The sequence below is a fragment of the Rhinoderma darwinii genome, chromosome 5 (genome assembly GCF_050947455.1).
Source record: "Rhinoderma darwinii isolate aRhiDar2 chromosome 5, aRhiDar2.hap1, whole genome shotgun sequence".
Lineage (NCBI taxonomy): Eukaryota > Metazoa > Chordata > Amphibia > Anura > Rhinodermatidae > Rhinoderma > Rhinoderma darwinii.
Window position 1 is genome coordinate 301,691,269 of NC_134691.1, and position 17,788 is coordinate 301,709,056.

General features: G+C 41.6%; 1 protein-coding gene across 8 annotated transcripts in view; it reads right to left on the bottom strand.

Moving 5' to 3' along the window:
• KMT2C (lysine methyltransferase 2C) overlaps window positions 1-17,788 on the bottom strand; it is a 219,778-nt gene that overhangs the window by 113,662 nt on the left and 88,328 nt on the right. For all 8 annotated transcript variants that reach the window (XM_075827356.1, XM_075827361.1, XM_075827357.1 and 5 more), the window contains exons 5-6: window positions 2,919-3,064; window positions 2,334-2,443 (exon numbers count right to left, since the gene is read on the bottom strand). In XM_075827356.1, the coding sequence (XP_075683471.1) occupies window positions 2,334-2,443; window positions 2,919-3,064 (256 nt within the window). The remainder of the gene's footprint in view (window positions 1-2,333; window positions 2,444-2,918; window positions 3,065-17,788) is intronic.

The following is a 17,788-nucleotide window of genomic DNA, read 5'->3' on the forward strand; positions in this document are numbered from 1 at the left end:
ATTTTCGGGCCGTTTTTGACGAGTTTTGTGACGCGGTTTCCACGTCAAAAAACTCGTCAAAATACTCTGTGTGAACATAGCCTAAGGCTATCTTCACACAGTTTTTTTGCAGGCAGAAAATTCTGCCTGGAAAAAAATCAGCTGCTGTTTTTTTTTTTTTTTTCTTTAAGTGGTTTTGCACCACAGGCGTTTTTTGGCGTGGTTTTTGCTGCGTTTTTTTAAATCTATTTCTTCGACAGACAAAAGGGAAAACCGCAAGCGGTTTTGGACTTAAAACATGTCAAAAAACGCGTCGGCCGTTCACGCGTTTTCTCCGTCTCTTATTGATTTCAATTAGGTTTTTGAGGCAGCAAACTCCTCAAGATAGGGCATATCACTTCTTTTCCTCGGCAGCGTTTTTTTTTTCTGCTCACGGGAAATAAACACCTCCTACTCCCATTGAAAACAATGGAAGGCAATTTCGGCTGTTTTTTGCCACGTTTTCTGCGGCAAAAAACGTGTAAAAAAAAAAAACTCAGTGTGAACAGGGCCGAATAGCATTTCTAAATCACTTGTATTAGCAATCTTGGTTCTAGTAGCAGCATTGACTGTCTATAGTTACCGCTAGAGGATTCTATAGTTCTGGTGTCCGTTCTGGATACGGGAGCCATGGAGATGAGCAGGACGCTCCGTCTCCTGCTGAAGAGTTATGAGCCACTGGCAACACAGACTAAAGACAGTCCGTGCTGCTACTAGAAGCTATCAAGCGATTTAGAAAAACGATTATAGTACACACTCCTACAATATAAGGGCTTATCCACACGTAACAGATTCGCTGCAGAAAATATCCGCAGCATTTATGCATCAACTAGCAGAAAAACCGCACCATTTCATTAGGTTTTTACGGTGTGGTTTTTTTTTGCGGTGTTTTTTTTTTGCGTCTTTCATAGGCTTTGTGATGGTGATATTTCTTCTCTGTGATGTCATTTCCACCCCTTGTAAGAAATTACACAGTAGATCAGGAAAACGCAGGAAATCAGTCCACTTTCCGCAGCAGTAATTGACATGCTGCGGAACAAAAATTATTATTCAGCGCTTAAAGGACAGGTGTCGCGAAAAATATTTTTTAATATAAATTTGCTTTTAGTGTGTTATTTTAATTAATTTTATTTATTTGTGTTTTACTTTTTTTTTTGTTCTTACTTTTACTTCTCTATGGGGGCTGGCATTTATTTTTTTCATCTATGTATGTGTCGATTAACGACACATACAGAGATGGAATACGGCACATACAACCCCATAGTGAATGCGAACGGGAGCCGTTCCATTCACCATAGTGTACGCCGTCTGTGTGGGAACGGCGCATGCGCCGCTCCCACACAGTCCAAAAGGAAAGTCTTCGGCAGAGCGACATCCGGCGCCATTTTCATGTAGCCGGACAGTAAGATGACTACTTCTGGTCGCGGCTTCTGGACATATGTTCTAGGCAGCGAAGACGCGAGGAGTAGGATCGGAGGCAGCAGCGGCGGCAGGAGAAGGTAAGTTATGTTTGTGTATCTGATGTGTGTATTATGTTCGTGTTGTAATGTCTGATTACCACTGTATCTAATCCTCCTACACTGTGTGCCGCCATTTTCTGAGCGAATGCACAGTGTAGGAGGATTAGAAGATTCAACCACCTCCTTCACCTGGCAATAGCCAGGATAAGGGAGGGGGGATTGTGTGAGCTCACTAGAGCGAGTGTGTCTACCCCAAATTTGCAGCATAAAGCAATGAGGTTGCTTTACCACATTGCAATGCTGCAATTTTGGGAGTTGCTCCCTCTAGTGACCAGAACATGGAAATGTTATAAATTAGAATCTAATTTATAATATTTCCTGACTTGTGAAAAAATGAAAACAATGTTTAATCACTTAAATACTAACTGTTTAACTGAAAAAAATAAAAATAAAATTCTAGCGACACATTCCCTTTAAAGCCAGATCATATGAAGTTCTCTTCTACTACTACTTTTATTGCAAGTAATGTAATAACAGAGGCATAGCCAAAAGTCACAACCAACCCAAGATCATTAACCGACACAAAATAAATATAAATCAAACAAAACACAAGGAGCCGTTATATACAGCCCTACAAATACATTTGATCTACTTCCATTACCACTATTGTTACAAGCCATGGAGATGTTCACATTCGCTGATGGATATGACCGCTGCCTTAGTAATTAAGTGCATGGAAAACGATTTAAAATTCGTAAGAAAAACGGGAGGGGGGGGGGGTGCAAGGTTAACAAATTCAGTGCCTAATTATAAAAAGAAAACAAGTCATGTAAATATTTTAGAACACGAACTCACTTCTGTGCTCCCTGAGATGACTGCTTTGTCCACGTTGACCAAACCCTGATCTTCAGAGTGGTGCACGCCTGGTGACCATTCTGCACAGCGTTGATGAGCCAAGCAATGACCTGTGGTATAAAAGATTATTCTCTGCTATAATATGAGCAATTCACATTAGGGAACATAACCAAGTAACCCAAGTGTTTAAAGGCTATGTACACCTTTGAAATAGACAATTTTATTTTTATATATATAAAAAAAAAAAACAATTAGTATGATTGGTGCACCTGTCAAAAAACATATTGAAAATTAATTTTTACTTTTTGAGCTACAGCTGCTTTGTATTGTGTATACAGAGCAGCTGTATCTAGCGCTGAAACCTGTATCTGTCAGGTCCGCGAGACTGGCTGGTTCAGTGTCAGCGGGTCCTGCGGGTCTCTTACACACAGGATCGAGCTGCTATCGATCATATCTTCATATCTAAGTTCATGACTCAGATGTGATCCATTACAGGTGTATTCAGCGTGTGAGACACGGAACCAATCAGTCCCGCGGTTCAGTGTAAGGTGTACATAGCCTTTAAAAGAAAATAAAACCTCTCACCTGTTGATTCAAACAAGAACTGGATATGGAGGTCATCAGGAAGGCCAACTTGAGACAGTTCATCCCAGAATTTGCTGCCCTGTTCGTCAGATGCTGTTTGGGTGCTTACACTTGTATAGGTGACATTGTGAAGGGGGGATTTTACTCTGTAGAAAAGAAAAAGATTTCGAAGTAATTATACCGCATTGCTCAGTACTAAAAGAGCCCTGCCAAAAATATTAGGAAAATACTCCAACTTTCCCAAAAAAAGTTTTGTATCAAACAGTATGTATATACGCAGTTGGTTTCTCAGGAAAAAAAATGGCAATGGGAAGTACATTTTTAACGCTCTAAAATGTAACAAGGAATGTAGACCTCCCCCTTAGGGTATGCGCACACGACAACGGCTTTTCAGGAGAAAACAGCTCCTGAATTTCAGATGTAATCGCATGTACTCACGTTTTTCGCAGCGTCTTTTACGGATGGAATTGGAGCTGATCTTCATTGGAGTCAATAAAAAACGTCTCCAATTACGTCCCAAGAGGTGTCCTGCACTTCTTCGACGCGGCCGTAATTTTACGCGCCGTCTTTTAACAGCAACGCGTAAAACGACAGCTCGTCTGCACAGAACATCGTAAGACCCATTGCAAGCAATGGGCAGATGTTTGCCGACGTATTGGAGCCGTCTTTTCAGGCGTAATTCGAGGCGTAAAACGCCTCCATTACGCCTGAAAAATGGTCGTGTGCACATACCCTTACTGTGTCAGGCCACGGCTTCCTCAAATGATCACAACATCAAGTAAACTTTTAATTCAGTCGTGGCTCATTCAAGGGACCGGACAATCATTACAAGAGATTTAGTGTTGTCAACATACGACATGAATCACTGGAGCAGTTTACATTTGCACTTATATAACGTACATGGTAAATTAAATCAAACCAGCCATATCTAGACTAGAAAGAAAACATGCATGTTCTCTGGAACCTTAGGCTGGAATCACACATTCAGCTTTTGATGCAGTTATTTTGAGCCAAAGCTAGGAGTGGATCCAAGAGGAAGGAAAAGTAGAAGTCTTTCCTTTAGGCCTTATTCACACAGTGCAGTTTGGTGCATTTTTTTTTAATGTTATTTGCAATTTTTGAAGCGATAACCAGGAGTGGATTGTAAGGTAACGGTAAGTATATAAGAAAGATGCAACTTTTTTTTTTTTTTTTTTTTAATCCACTCCAGGTTGTGGCTTCAAAAACTGCACTGTGTGAATATACTCTTACACTTTTCATTGGCTCAAAAAACTGAATCAAAAACGGCATGTGTGATTGCAGCCTCCGGCCTCATTCACACGAGCGTGAATGACGTCCGTGTGCTGTGCGTTGACACAACGCACAGCACATGGAGCTATTGATTTCAATGGGGCCATTCACACGTGTGATTTTTCACACAACGAGAGTCCGCTACGTAAAACTCACTGCATGTCCTATATTGGTGCGTGATCACGCACCTACGCGCCCATTGAAGTCAATGGGTGTGGGATTTACACACCTATTCAATTGAAAATAATAAAAAAATATATGTGCTTTGCGAGTGCGTGCATAACGCATGCCACTCGCAAAGCACACTGATGCATAACGCAACACACACGGACCAGATTCACGCACATTTATCTGATACGCCCGTGTGAATGAGGCCTCAGTCTAAGTAAAAGACCATTTCTACCAATGGCACAAGGAGTAATCGCTATATATTCACAAGCTCCTCAGTAGCAATTATTCACGGACAGGCTTGTGAGCCCCAGTCTCAGCTTTAAAGTGTTTTTTTGTTTCTTTTTGCATAAAATCTGTAGTACGTGTGAGCATATGAAATGTTGTAATATATCTTATCTTCAGCTTGTAGTTCCCTTTTCCCAGCTTGCAGGATCTTCTCAGAAACCCCCAAAGATTCTGGAGGAGATTCAGTGACAACATGAGACTACACAGGGCTATGTAGATGTACATTTAAGAGTAATTTAAGAACAGTAAATTCTACAGCAGGAGAAAAGCTTGCCCACAAAACACGATTTGGGGGGGGGGGGGGGGGGATCTCCTTGGGCATGTAGAAAACGATTACTTGTTACTCACAGTTTTTATGCGATAACATAAGGCTGGGTTCACACGACCACATTAACGTCCGTAATGGACGGACGTATTTCGGCCGGAAGTCCCGGACCAAACTCAGTGCAGGGAGCCGGGCTCCTAGAATCGTAGTTATGTACGACGCTAGGAGTCCCTGCCTCTCTGCAGGACAACTGTCCCGTACTGTAATCATGTTTTCAGTACGGGACAGTAGTTCCACGGAGAAGCAGGGACTCCTAGCGTCGTACATAAGTATGATGCTAGGAGCCTGGCTCCCTGCACTGAGTTTGGTCCGGGACTTCCGCCCGAAATACGTCCGTCCATTACGGACGTTAATGTGGTCGTGTGAACCCAGCCTAAGGCAGAAACTGATATTTAGTATTCATTTAAAAGGTATCTAAAATTGTAGTATCGGTTATGTCTTGGTAGAATTTGGTAGTAAACAAGCTCAAATTTAAATTAGCAATAACATCTTAACCCCTTAGTGACCACTAATACGCCTTTTCACGTGAGTCACTAATGGGCTTTAGGCTAGGCTGACGCCTTTTCACGTCAGCCTAGTCTAAGTCCTGCACGGGTCTCCCGTGCAGGCAGGAGCCGGGGCTCTGCTGTCTGATGACAGCTGAGCTCCTGCTCCAACGCCCGCGATCGAAGTTTACTTCGATCGCGGCCGTTTAACCCGTTAAATGCCGCCGTCAATAGCGACCGCGGAATTTAACTTTGTTTACAGAGGGAGTGTGCTCGCTCTGTCACCCATCGGCGGCCCGCGAATGAAATCGCGGGTCTCCGATGGGGTGTCATGGCAGCCGGGGGCTTGATAAAAGCCCCCAGGTCTGCCCTGGACATATTCCTGTTAGGACGCGCCAGAGGCACGTCCTAACAGATTGCCTGTCAGATTTACACTGACAGGCAATAATGCTCTGGTATACGAAGTATACCAGAGCATTATAGCAGCGATCGGAACATCGCTCAGTAAAGTCCCCTAGTGGGACTAATAAAATCAGTCACCAATGTGAAATAAATATTATTAATAAAAAGTACAGTAAAAAAATAAATAAAACCATTTTTTTCCATAAAAAGTGGTTTTATTTAGTAAAAGTGTAAAAAAAAAAAAAAAAAAAAAAAAAAAAGTACACATATGTGGTATCGCCGCGACCGTAATGACTCCATTAATAAAGTTAATATGTAATTTAAACCGCAAAGTGAACACCGTAAAAAAAAAACGCAAAACACCATGGCGAAATTGCATTTTTTTTCCATTGCCCCACAAAAAAGTCATAATAAAAATGAATCAATAAGTCCTATGTACCCCAAAACAGTACCATTCAAAACTACGTCTTGTCCCGCAGAAAACAAGCCCAAAAAATCACTACATTGATGGAAAAATAAAAAAATTACGGCTCTTGGAAAGCGACGATGCAAAAACAAATAATTTTAGTTCAAAAGTGTTTTTATTGTGCAAAAGTCGTAAAACATAAAAAAACCTCTACATATGTGGTATCGCCGTAATCGTACCGACCCATAGAATAAAGGTAACATGTTATTTACGTCGCATAGTGAACGGCGCCAATTTAAAAACGCATAGAACAATGGCGGAATTTCAGGTTTTTTTTATAATCCCCCCCAAAAGGGTTAATAAAAGTTAATATAAAAATTATATGTACCCAAAAATGGTGCTATTAAAAAGCTCAACTAATCCCGCAAAAAACAAGTCCTCATACAGCTATGTAGACGAAAAAATAAAAACGTTATAGCTCTTTGAATGCGACTATAGAAAAACGAATAAAATAGCTTGGTCATTAGGGCCTAAAATGGGCTGGTCACTAAGGGGTTAAAGAGGCTCTGTCACCAGATTTTCAAACCCCTATCTCGTATTGCAGCAGATCGGCGCTGCAATGTAGAGAACAGTAACTTTTTTTTTCTTTCAAAAACGAGCATTTTTGGCCAAGTTATGACCGTTTTTATATTTATGCAAATGAGCCTTTCTTAAGTACAACTGGGCGTGTTTAAAGTTAAGTACAAGTGGGCGTGTATTGTGTATGTTACATCTGGGCGTTTTTACTTGTTTTACTAGCTGGGCGTTGTGAATAGAAGTGTATGATGCTGACAAATCAGCATCATCCACTTCTCTTCGTTAACACCCAGCTTCTGGCAGCGCACAGACACACAGCGTGTTCTCAAGAGATCACGCTGTGACTTCACTTCCTGCCCCAGGTCCTGCATCGTGTCGGACGAGCGAGGACACATTGGCACCAGGCGACAGAGGCTACATCGACTTACCTGCAAAAGCCGATGCTGCTGCAGAATCAACTGTAGCCTCTGGTGCCGATGTGTCCTCGCTCGTCAGACACGATGCAGGACCTGGGGCAGGAAGTGAGTGACGTCACAGCGTGATCTCGCGAGGACACGCTGTGTGTCTGTGCACTGCCAGAAGCTGGGTGTTAACGAAGAGAAGTGGATGATGCTGATTCGTCAGCATCATACACTCCCATTCCTAACGCCCAGCTAGTAAAACAAGTAAAAACGCCCAGATATACACACACAATACACGCCCACTTGGACTTAACTTTAAACACGCCCAGTTGTACTTAAGAAAGGCTCATTTGCATAAATATAAAAATGCTCATAACGTGGCCAAAAATGCTTGTTTTTGAAAAAAACAAAACGCTACTGTAATCTACATTGCAGCGCCGATCTGCTGCAATACGAGATAGGGGTTTGAAAATCTGGTGACAGAGCCTCTTTAATGTTCCTATTCTCTACTTGTCAACAGGAATACTAAGACCAGGACTACACCTAGACTTTTTGTAGTACTTCATAATTGATTTTAACTATTGAGCTACAGCTGCGGTCCAAACGAATACATTAAGTTACATGCAATCTTGTGGACTGAAGCTGTCACTCAGGAGTTAAAGGGGCTGTCCGGGCACGGACTACTGATTACCTAACCACAAGATAGGTCATCAGTATATGACCAATGGGGGTCCAACACCCGGACCCTGCACGAATCAGCTGTTCTGGCTACATCCGGGCATCGGATGTTATGCACTGCATGCAGTACTCGGAGCCAGAAGCAGATGGCCATAGCCGGCCATGCTGAAGAACTGCAATTCTGCTCCTGTTCACTTGAATAGGTGCCCAGAGGCAGCCGGAGCAGCTGATCGGTGTGTGGGACACCCGAACCCTGCACCGATCATATGCGGATGACCTATCTGGTGGATAGGTCACCAGTGGTCTGTGCACGGACAACCCCTTTAAAATCCATCGGTAGCGCTACAAAAAGTCTAGGTATAGCCCTGGCCTCAGAATATAGCTCCCACCAGATAGTCCCTTGAAGATTCAATTAATGGGGTTTGCCATTGGAAAGATTTGAAGGTTTGCATAGCACCCATTGTTTTTGATGGAGGTGAACATGCACGTGTCACCACGATGTGTCCCCCTTTAACTTGTAAAGTAAATACACTTCCCAGCTTTTTCTTCTACTAATGGCATATATTGTTCTCGTAGCACCAAACAACCCAGAAGCTGTCAATCGAGCAGAGTGGAAATAAAGTATGAAAAATCCCATCCACTCTACCATCAACCAAAGGCTCTGGGAGATGCAGCTGTCCGGCCACCACCATTTCCATGATCATTTTCTGCAAGCGTAAAAACATCACAACTCCCAAGTGATAATTTAGCCACAGAAGCGGTATGTATTGGATCACGCAGAATTTGGCCAGGAAAGTAATTTCCCCTGGCACAATGAATTCCCTGATATTCTTAGGGACACACGTGAAAATTACCAGCTAATTGTCGTGGCTTTTTTAATTCAATGGAGAATACAAGAAAACAAAAAGGGAGGGAAAAAAATAGTAATACACGCATTTTTCATGAATATCAAGATATGCAAGTTGAGAAGTTTTTTATTGTTGTGATCAACATTAAATCTATGTAAAGAAACAAAGGCATCACTATCACAGAAAAATTACCAAAGTAACTGGCGAATCCAAATCCATTACTGTGTTAAGAGGCAATGGCAGCTAAAGGGTAAAGTCTAAACAAAAATAGGTGTTCCACATAGGACTTCTGAGACGCTACCCTCTTTGTTATTGTTGTCTTCCACTTCCCTTCTCATCATGACCCTGGCTTCACGCCAGCTGTGCCAGCCAATCAGATGTGTGCCGCACAACAGAGGCTCAGTGCTGTCTTGGCCACTGGCCACAGCAGAGCTCGGAGAGATTACATCAGCAGCACACGGGGACACTAGAACTGTTCCAAGATAAATCAATTTGGCTCTTTTCAGAGAGGCTCCAGGAAGCTCTCGGGATGAGAGGCAGCCGCAGAAAGCACTCATTCCCAAAACGTGCCAAGGCCTCTGTGCTCACATTTAAGCAGAAACCATGGTGAGCAGCGCATGTAAATGCAAAAGCTAACGTAGAGCCGGATTTTATTAATACATGGCAATAAAAAAAAAATGGCCAAATGCAATGCCAGACACTATATGCAAGTTCCATCCTAAACATGTCAATGACGCACAGATGGAGCACTTACTCAGACAACAAGGATACATATAGTGATCCCTAGATTTTTAATGAGACTTCTTTGATTATATGGCGTGTACTGTATGTAATAAAAGCAGTAAATGGCGTGCGGTGGTGTTGGCGTGCTGGTGGCACCACAGAACTGTATCTGCTTCAGGCAGTGTCTGAGCTAAACGGCAACAAATAGCAGGCAGCCGGTGCCACACATGGGAATACATTTATTATTCTGGTATCAGTGATAAGTGAAAGTGATCCACAGGGTCAGCAAATAAGGTTATTCACAGTATAATGGAGATTTACACAATTTTCCAATACACTTTCTGCATCAATTCCTTGCAGTTTTCAATATTTCTGTTTGAAGTCATTTACTAGGAACCAACCATTGTTTACTTTCAGTGGATAAAAATTATGTTGAGGTCATGTGAAGGACAGCTCATTACAGTACAGTCATTTCAGTATTTTAAGCACTCCGGGTTTTTCTACCCCGCCGTTTGCACATGTAATGTAGTGTAATGTAGACACGTGTATTGACTTACCTGGTGGTGTATTTCACGGGCCGCTGCGGAGTCAAGTGATCTGTACTTCGAAGCCCAAACCCTGCAGCGACTACTGTAGAAACCAGAGGTCAGTATCTCAATGATTCGCATTGAGGCTCTCAGACTTGCATTGAGAACCTGACTTCTGGTCCCTACAGATGCTGTAAAATACAGGGAGTCAAAATGAAGATCACGTGACCCCACGGCAGCCTGGAACAGAGCGGTGTCTTATGAAATAAAGCACCAGGTAAGTCAATACACGTCTACATTACATACGGGGAAGGAGGGGTTGAACAGCTTTGGGTGGTGCTTCTTTAAAAGACAGAAATTACTGTACGTTACATATGGGAGGGGGGTTTGAAAACCCTTGAGTGCTTCTTTAACAAGCAGTGCAATTGTATGTCTACCAAATGACCAGGATAGAATTTACATTACTTGAAGTAAACAATGAAGGTTCCTATTGAATGACTGCAAGCAGAGATCTTGAAAACCATGAGGAAATACAGAAATTATTTTGGAAAAAGTAAAGGATATCTTTTGATCCTACAAGGAATAACCTCTCTTTGCTGAAACGCAAATACTCCTTTAAAAGAACTTAACACCTTCAGGACACAGCCTGTTTTGGCCTTCAGGACACAGCCAATTTTTTCAAATCGGACATGTTTCACTTTATGTGGTAATAACTTCGGAATGCTTTTACCTATCCAAGCGATTCTGAGATTGTTTTCTCGTGACACATTGGACTTTATGTTACTGGCAAAATTTGCTCGATACATTAAGTATTTAATTGTGAAAAACACCAAAATGTAGCGAAAAACTGCAAAAATTAGAATTTTTCTAAATTTATATGTATCTGCTTGTAAGACAGATAGTTATACAGCACAAAATTGTTGCTAATTAACATCCCCCACATGTCTACTTTAGATTGGCATTGCTTTTTGAACATCCTTTTATTTTTCTATGACATCACAAGGCTTAGAACTTTAGCAGCAATTTCTCACATTTTCAAGAAAATTTCAATAGGCTATTTTTATAGGGACCAGTTCAGTTGTGAAGTGGATTTTAGGGCCTTATATATTAGAAACCCTCGATAAGTCACCCCATTTTAAAAACTTCACCCCTCAAAGTATTCAAAACAGCATTTAGAAAGTTTCTTAACCCTTTAGATGTTTCACAGGAATTAAGGCAAAGTAGATGTGAAATTTTCAAATTTCTTTTTTTTTTTGCAGAAATTAATTTTTCATCTATTTTTTTTTTTGTAACAGAAAGTTTTACCAGAGAAACACAACTCAATATCTATTGCCCAGATTCTGCAGTTTTTAGAAATACCCCACATGTGGCCCTAGTGCACTTATTGACTGAAGCGCCGGCCTCCGAAGCAAAGAAACACCTAGAGGATTTTGGGGCCTCCTTTTTTATTAGAAAATATTTTAGGCACCATGTCGGGTCTGAAAGGCTCTTGCGGCGCCAAAACAGTGGAAATCCCCCAAAAGTGACCCCATTTCGGAAACTATACCCCTTGAGGAAATTATCTAGGGGTATAGTGAGCATTTTGACCCTGCAGGTTATTTGGAGAAATTATTGGAAGTAGGCCGTGAAAATGAAAATCTACATTCTTTCAAAGAAAATGTAGGTTTAGCTAATTTTTTTCTAATTTCCACAAGGGCTAAAAGGAGAAAATGCACCACTACATTTGTAAAGCAATTTCTCCCGAGTAAAACAATACCCCACATGTGGTAATAAACGGTTGTTTGGACACACGGCAGGGCTTAGAAGGGAAAGAGCGCCATTTGGTTTTTGAAGCGCCAATTTAGCAGGAATGGTTTGCGGAGACCACGTCGCATTTGCAAAGCCCCTAAGGGACCAAAACAGTGAAAACACCAAAGAAGTGACTCCATTTAGGAAACTACACCCCTTGAAGAATCCATCTAGGGGTGTAGTGAGCATTTTGAACCCACAGGGGGTTCATAGATTTTATTAAAATTGGGCAGTGAAGATAAAAAAAATCCTTTTTTTCCAATAAGACGTAGCCTTAGCTCAAAATTTTTCATTTTCTCAACAAATAAAGGAATAAAAAAAAAAACAATATTTGTAAAGCAACTTCTCTGGAGTACGGCAATACCCCATTTGTGGTCATAAACTGCTGTTTGGGCATACGGCAAGGATCTGAAGAGAAGGAGCGGCATTTGGCTTTTGGAGCACAGATTTTGCTGGATTGGTTTCTTGACACCATGTCACTATTGCAAAGCTCCTAAAGTGTCAGTACAGTGGAAACTCCCCAAAAGTGATTCCATTCACAAAACTACACCCCTTGAGGAATTCATCTAGGGGTGTAGTGAGCATTTTGACCCCACAGGTGTTTCATAGATTTTATTAGAATTGGGCAGTGAAAATTAAAAAAAATCCTTTTTCTTCAATAAGACGTAGTTTTAGCTGAAAATGTTTCATTTACTCAACAAATAAATGAAAAAAAAGCACCCCAACACTTGTAAAGCAACTTCTCCTGTGTACGGCAATATCACATATGTGGTCATAAACTGCTGTTTGGGCACACAGTAGGGCTCAGAAGGGAAGGAGCACCATTTGGCTTTTGGAGTACAGATTTTGCTGGATTGGTTTCTGGGCGCTATGTCGCATTTGCAAAGTCCCTGTGGGACCAAAACAGTGGATGCCCCCCAGAAGTGACCCCATTTTGGAAACTACACCCCTCAAGGTATTCACTTAGGGGTGTAGTGAGCATATTAACACCACAGGTGATTGGCAGAAATTGGTGTGCACTCGATGTTGCAGAGTGAAAATGGGATTTTTTTCTATAGATATGCCAATATGTGGCCACTGGAGAGACACACCCCAAAAATTGTTAAAAGGGTTCTCCCGGGTATGGCGATGCCATATATGTGGAAGTAAACTGCTGTTTGGGCACACTGTAGGGTTCAGAAGGGAGGTAGCGCCATTTGGCTTTTGGAGTGTGGATTTTGCTTGTAGTAGTCTTGTATTGAGTCTTACTGGTGTTTCCGTTTATAATGTGGGGTACATGTAAGCCGGGCGGAGTATATAAGGGGCATAGTCAGGTGGTATAATAATGGGGTAAACAAAAACAATAAAATAATCCATAGATGTGTGTTACGCTGTGACACAATCCTTTCTGCACAGGCCGGTGTCGCACTGATAAACTGTGTCCTTTCTTATCCCCCTTTTGGTCCACACTCCGCACCTTTGCAGTTTGAGGAATTTTGCTGAGAAGTGTTGTCCTGGTATAATACGGGCACCCTCGCTTCCAGCAGATATGTTTGGGCCCTCCCCTTCCTGGTTCCCTAATTTTAGGGGCCTTGATAATTCGCCACTTGAAAAAGAAGAAATGTTTCCCTCGGGCCGGCACAACTGCATATTTTTATTTCCTGGCTTATTGGAGCCTTAACTAATTTTATTTTTTCATAGACGTAGCGGTATGAGGGCTGTTTTTTTTGCGGGACGAGCTGTAGCTTTTATTGGTACCATTTTGGGGTACATGCAACTTTTTGATCACAGGTTATCCTTTTTTTTTTGGGAGGCAAGGTGACCAAAAAACAGCAATTCTGACATTTTTTTAGTTCTTTTTATACAGCGTTCACCACGCGTTATAAATTACATGTTATCTTTATTCTGCGGGTCAGTCCGATTCCAGTGATACCTAATTTATAGAACTTTTTTATGTTTTACAACTTTTTGCACAATAAAATAACCTTTGTAAAGAGAATGGATTTTTTCTGTCGCCATGTTGTGAGAGCCATAACGGTTTTAATTTTTTCGTTGACGGAGCTGTATGAGGGCTTATTTTTAGCGAGACGAGTTATAGTTTTTATAGACACCATTTTTGGATACATGCGACTTTTTGATCACTTTTTATTTCAATTTTTGGAAGACAAAGTGACCAAAAAATATCAATTATGTCAGTATTTTTTAGTTTTTTTTTTACGGCGTTCACTGTGCGGAATAAATAACATACTATTTTTATAGTTAAGGTCGTTACGGTTGCTGCGATACCAAATATGTATGGCTTTATTATTTTTTTCAATAATAAATGACTTGATAAATGAAAAAGGGCGATTGTGTTTTGTGTTATTATTTGAAACTTTTATTGTATTTTTAGAACTTTTACACTTTTCTTTAGTCCCACTAGGGGACTTGAAGGTCCAACTGTTTGTTTGATGTTCTAATACATTGCACTACCCATGTAGTGCAATGTATTAGAACTGTCAGTTGTTCACTGACAGCAAGCCGATCAGGCTCCGCCTCTGGGCGGGGCCTAATCGGCTAACGTAATGGCAGATAGGAAGCCTTTGTTAGGCTTCCTGTTGCCATAGCAATCGCCCCCCCCCCCGCAACAATCGGCCCCCGCAATCGCGTAGCGGGGTGCCGATGTTGCTATAACAACTTAAATGCGGCGGTCACTATTGACTGCCGCAATTAAGGGGTTAATCGGTTCGGATCACCGCTGTGATCCGACCCGATGTTTTCCCCCAGTACTAAGGCTGCTAGTAGCAGCCTGTACTGGGAGATGCCGGGCTGCGGGGAGCGTCTGTGTGCTCTGTTAGGAGCACACGTGGATTAACGGGCTGCAGGCACAACGACCAGCTTTGCAACCCGTTAATCTACGTGGGGTGGTCGTGAAGGGGTTAAAGGGGTTCCCCAGGGTTCGAAAAAAAAAAAAAATACCATTTAAATAAATGGGCCTGAACTTCAGTAACAGAGAGGGCCCATGGACAGATAGGTTGTTGGCTTAAAAAAAAAAAAAAGAAAAAAAAAAAAATTATTTTTAACCCTGCACAATCCCCAAGTTAATTTACTAGCCCAAAAGAGGACTTTATATATACACACCCCCACTAGAGGTGAGGGTATATATTAGCTAATGAAGCCACAGAAATCATGGATGGATGATGGATGGATGAATGGATGGATGATGGATGATGGATTGGTAAGCTTCAGGACAAACACTGGAGTATATTTGCAGCAGGTAAAACAAACTGCAGGGTTATACAGCCTCCCCCTCCGATAATAACTAAATCACACGTTAATTCCACTTCGTGCTTTTGCCCTTTTCAGTCCGCTCAGAAAAATAAGCACCACTTACTTCATTTTCTGCTGTGAAAATGATTATTCAGATACAAAGGCACAATGCAGTCAGTCTGTATGTATGTTACTGCGACGCAGGACATTGAAAACCGTATAGATAAATACTAGCAGCATCTGACTCCGGACCACATGGAGACATCAATAGTAAACCCCAGGAGTCCTAAACCCGGATCATCCTGCAACTCAGCAGGGGCCACAATCTACTTCAACTTCATTTCTTCCGTAAAACACATTTCATATCGGACAATCCCTGACATGAGCAAGCCGATAGGAGACTGATATACAAAATACAGACTACTCACCAGTGCTGAATACAGTCATCATCTAATAATGGAAGATCAAAAGCTATCACATGCACCTTCTAGTGACCGCACATAACCGACCCCAAACATCCACCTTCTAGTGACCGCACATAACCGACCCCAAACAGCCACCTTCTAGTGACAGAACATAAGGCGGAAAGAAGGGGAGAATGTCACATTCTTTATACACCTCAACACCCCCTGTAGAGAAGAGTCTGAAGAAAGCGTCAAATCTTAGGACAATTGTCTAATTTCAGCTCCACATGGTTTTTCGTTACCCCTCAGAGGTTTCATTAGCAGGTGGGTGGCCAGCGGCAGAGTGCAGCTCCCATATTGATTGGATGAAGTTCACAATGTCAGCCCAACTGGATTAATGCCATGAATTCTATCTTACCTGTTCTAGCCACTCACAGGGGGGGGGGGGGGGGGGGGGCGACATATGCTTTCTTCGAGTGGATTATGCTTCAGACTTCCCATTGAAAATCAATGGGAGGCAGAAAACTTGCGGCACTGGTTTGGAGCGTTTTTTTCATTGCATGCAACAGCTGGGAGAAAGAAGAATTTAAAAAGGAAAAAAAAAAAACAAAAGAAAAAAATAAAGCGTTGAACAACTGACAGTTCAAGGAATTTTGAGGCTGATTTTTTTTTCTCCCTGTCAAAAAACTCAGTGTAAACTAGGCCTTATGGCTCAGTTATGAATGGAAGCCAATATGCTAGTGTGAGCAAAGTCGATCCACACAGCTCTTTCTCGACCTGAATAGACAAACGTATACAGCGCTACGTGGATTGAACCTTCATGTGTCAGCAGTGGGCTAGCAAAATGTTTAGGCTGCATTTAAAGGGGAACAGAAGATTGGTGACATGTACTGATGAAATTAAGGACATCTTTTTAACAACTAATTTTTAAAATTGCTTCAATGAATCAAGTGAAAAATACAGCAAATTTTCAAATAGTCTTCATAGAAAAAATATTCTATATGGGTCCAAAGCTACTATGCAGATATAGGTGTCCACATTCTGAAACACAAGCCGTGTGGTCTGATCCTGCAGGTACACTCCCTTCTATTGGTCCCTACTTTTTAGTAACCTATCAACTTTATGTTAGGAAGATGTACAGACCTCTTATAAAATATATTATAAAAACATAGATTTTTTTTATTTCAGAAACTTAGTGCGAGGTCCACATTACCCGTCAACCGGGATCCAACAATGCCCTGCAAGCCAGTAACAGAAAACCAGCAGAATTTGGATTTTAGCTTTGTATTTGAATTAGAAAATATGCAAAAGTATTTGCAAAATAAGGCTGCATTCTGCAATAATTCTTGTTTTACAGTATAAAAAAAATTAAAGCAACCGCTGCTAAATCGCATCTATCTTCATGAGGTGTCCCGTGGGGACAAATGATCGGCACGGGGAACCTCCTTCCCCCTACATCTGCCATTGGAGGACAGTTGGAAGGTCCCCATACACATTAGATCATCAGCATGTTTGGCCAGCATATATCCCCAAATCAGCTGCCAGAATCAGGCTTCTCATATACAGTATTCTACTAGCAGGTATGCAAACCATAGTCCAAAGCTTAAAATCATTAAATGAAACTAGAATTGATCATTTCTTACATGTCTAGTGAGGGTTCTGAACAACACTACTGTACATCTAAGTGCAAAAAGTCCCCCCCCCCCCCCCCCCACACACAGACTGCTTACAAATAGATTTACACGTTCTGATCAATTCATGTCTGCCAGTCCATAGATTAGAGGCCTAGATTTGGTCCGCTTCCTGATAATTGACTCATTTTATCATAATCTTGCTATTCCACCGCTGTTACATAGAACAGATTGAATATAAAATGAAGGAGCTACATCTACATATAATATAAAAGATAAAATACAAGTAATGTTTTTACTTGATCAGAAATCCATTGTCAATCAAGAATGCAGCCAAATCTTTTCTCCAAACCAACTGTCGTTTACGAGCCAGATTTCCATTCTCATGTAAGCAATTTACTTATTTGGTATAAGAAAACACAAGCAAATGTAACTATGGAGAGGACAGCAATACTAGACGATAACCAGCATTCAACTAAGACAGCCAACCTGTCACTACTGAAGGCTTCACCACTGACCCTGCTGGCCGGCACCACATTTCTCCAGAGCTTGTCCAAACTATGGAAAGGCGACTGCAAAGCATGTGGTTACATTCCCTACCAGTGCAGCAGAACCGGGTTGGGAATCCCTACACACCTAGTGGATGTCCCGACACTCCTGCCGTCCAGACTTGTATGCAGTGGTCCATCATATAACGTTCTA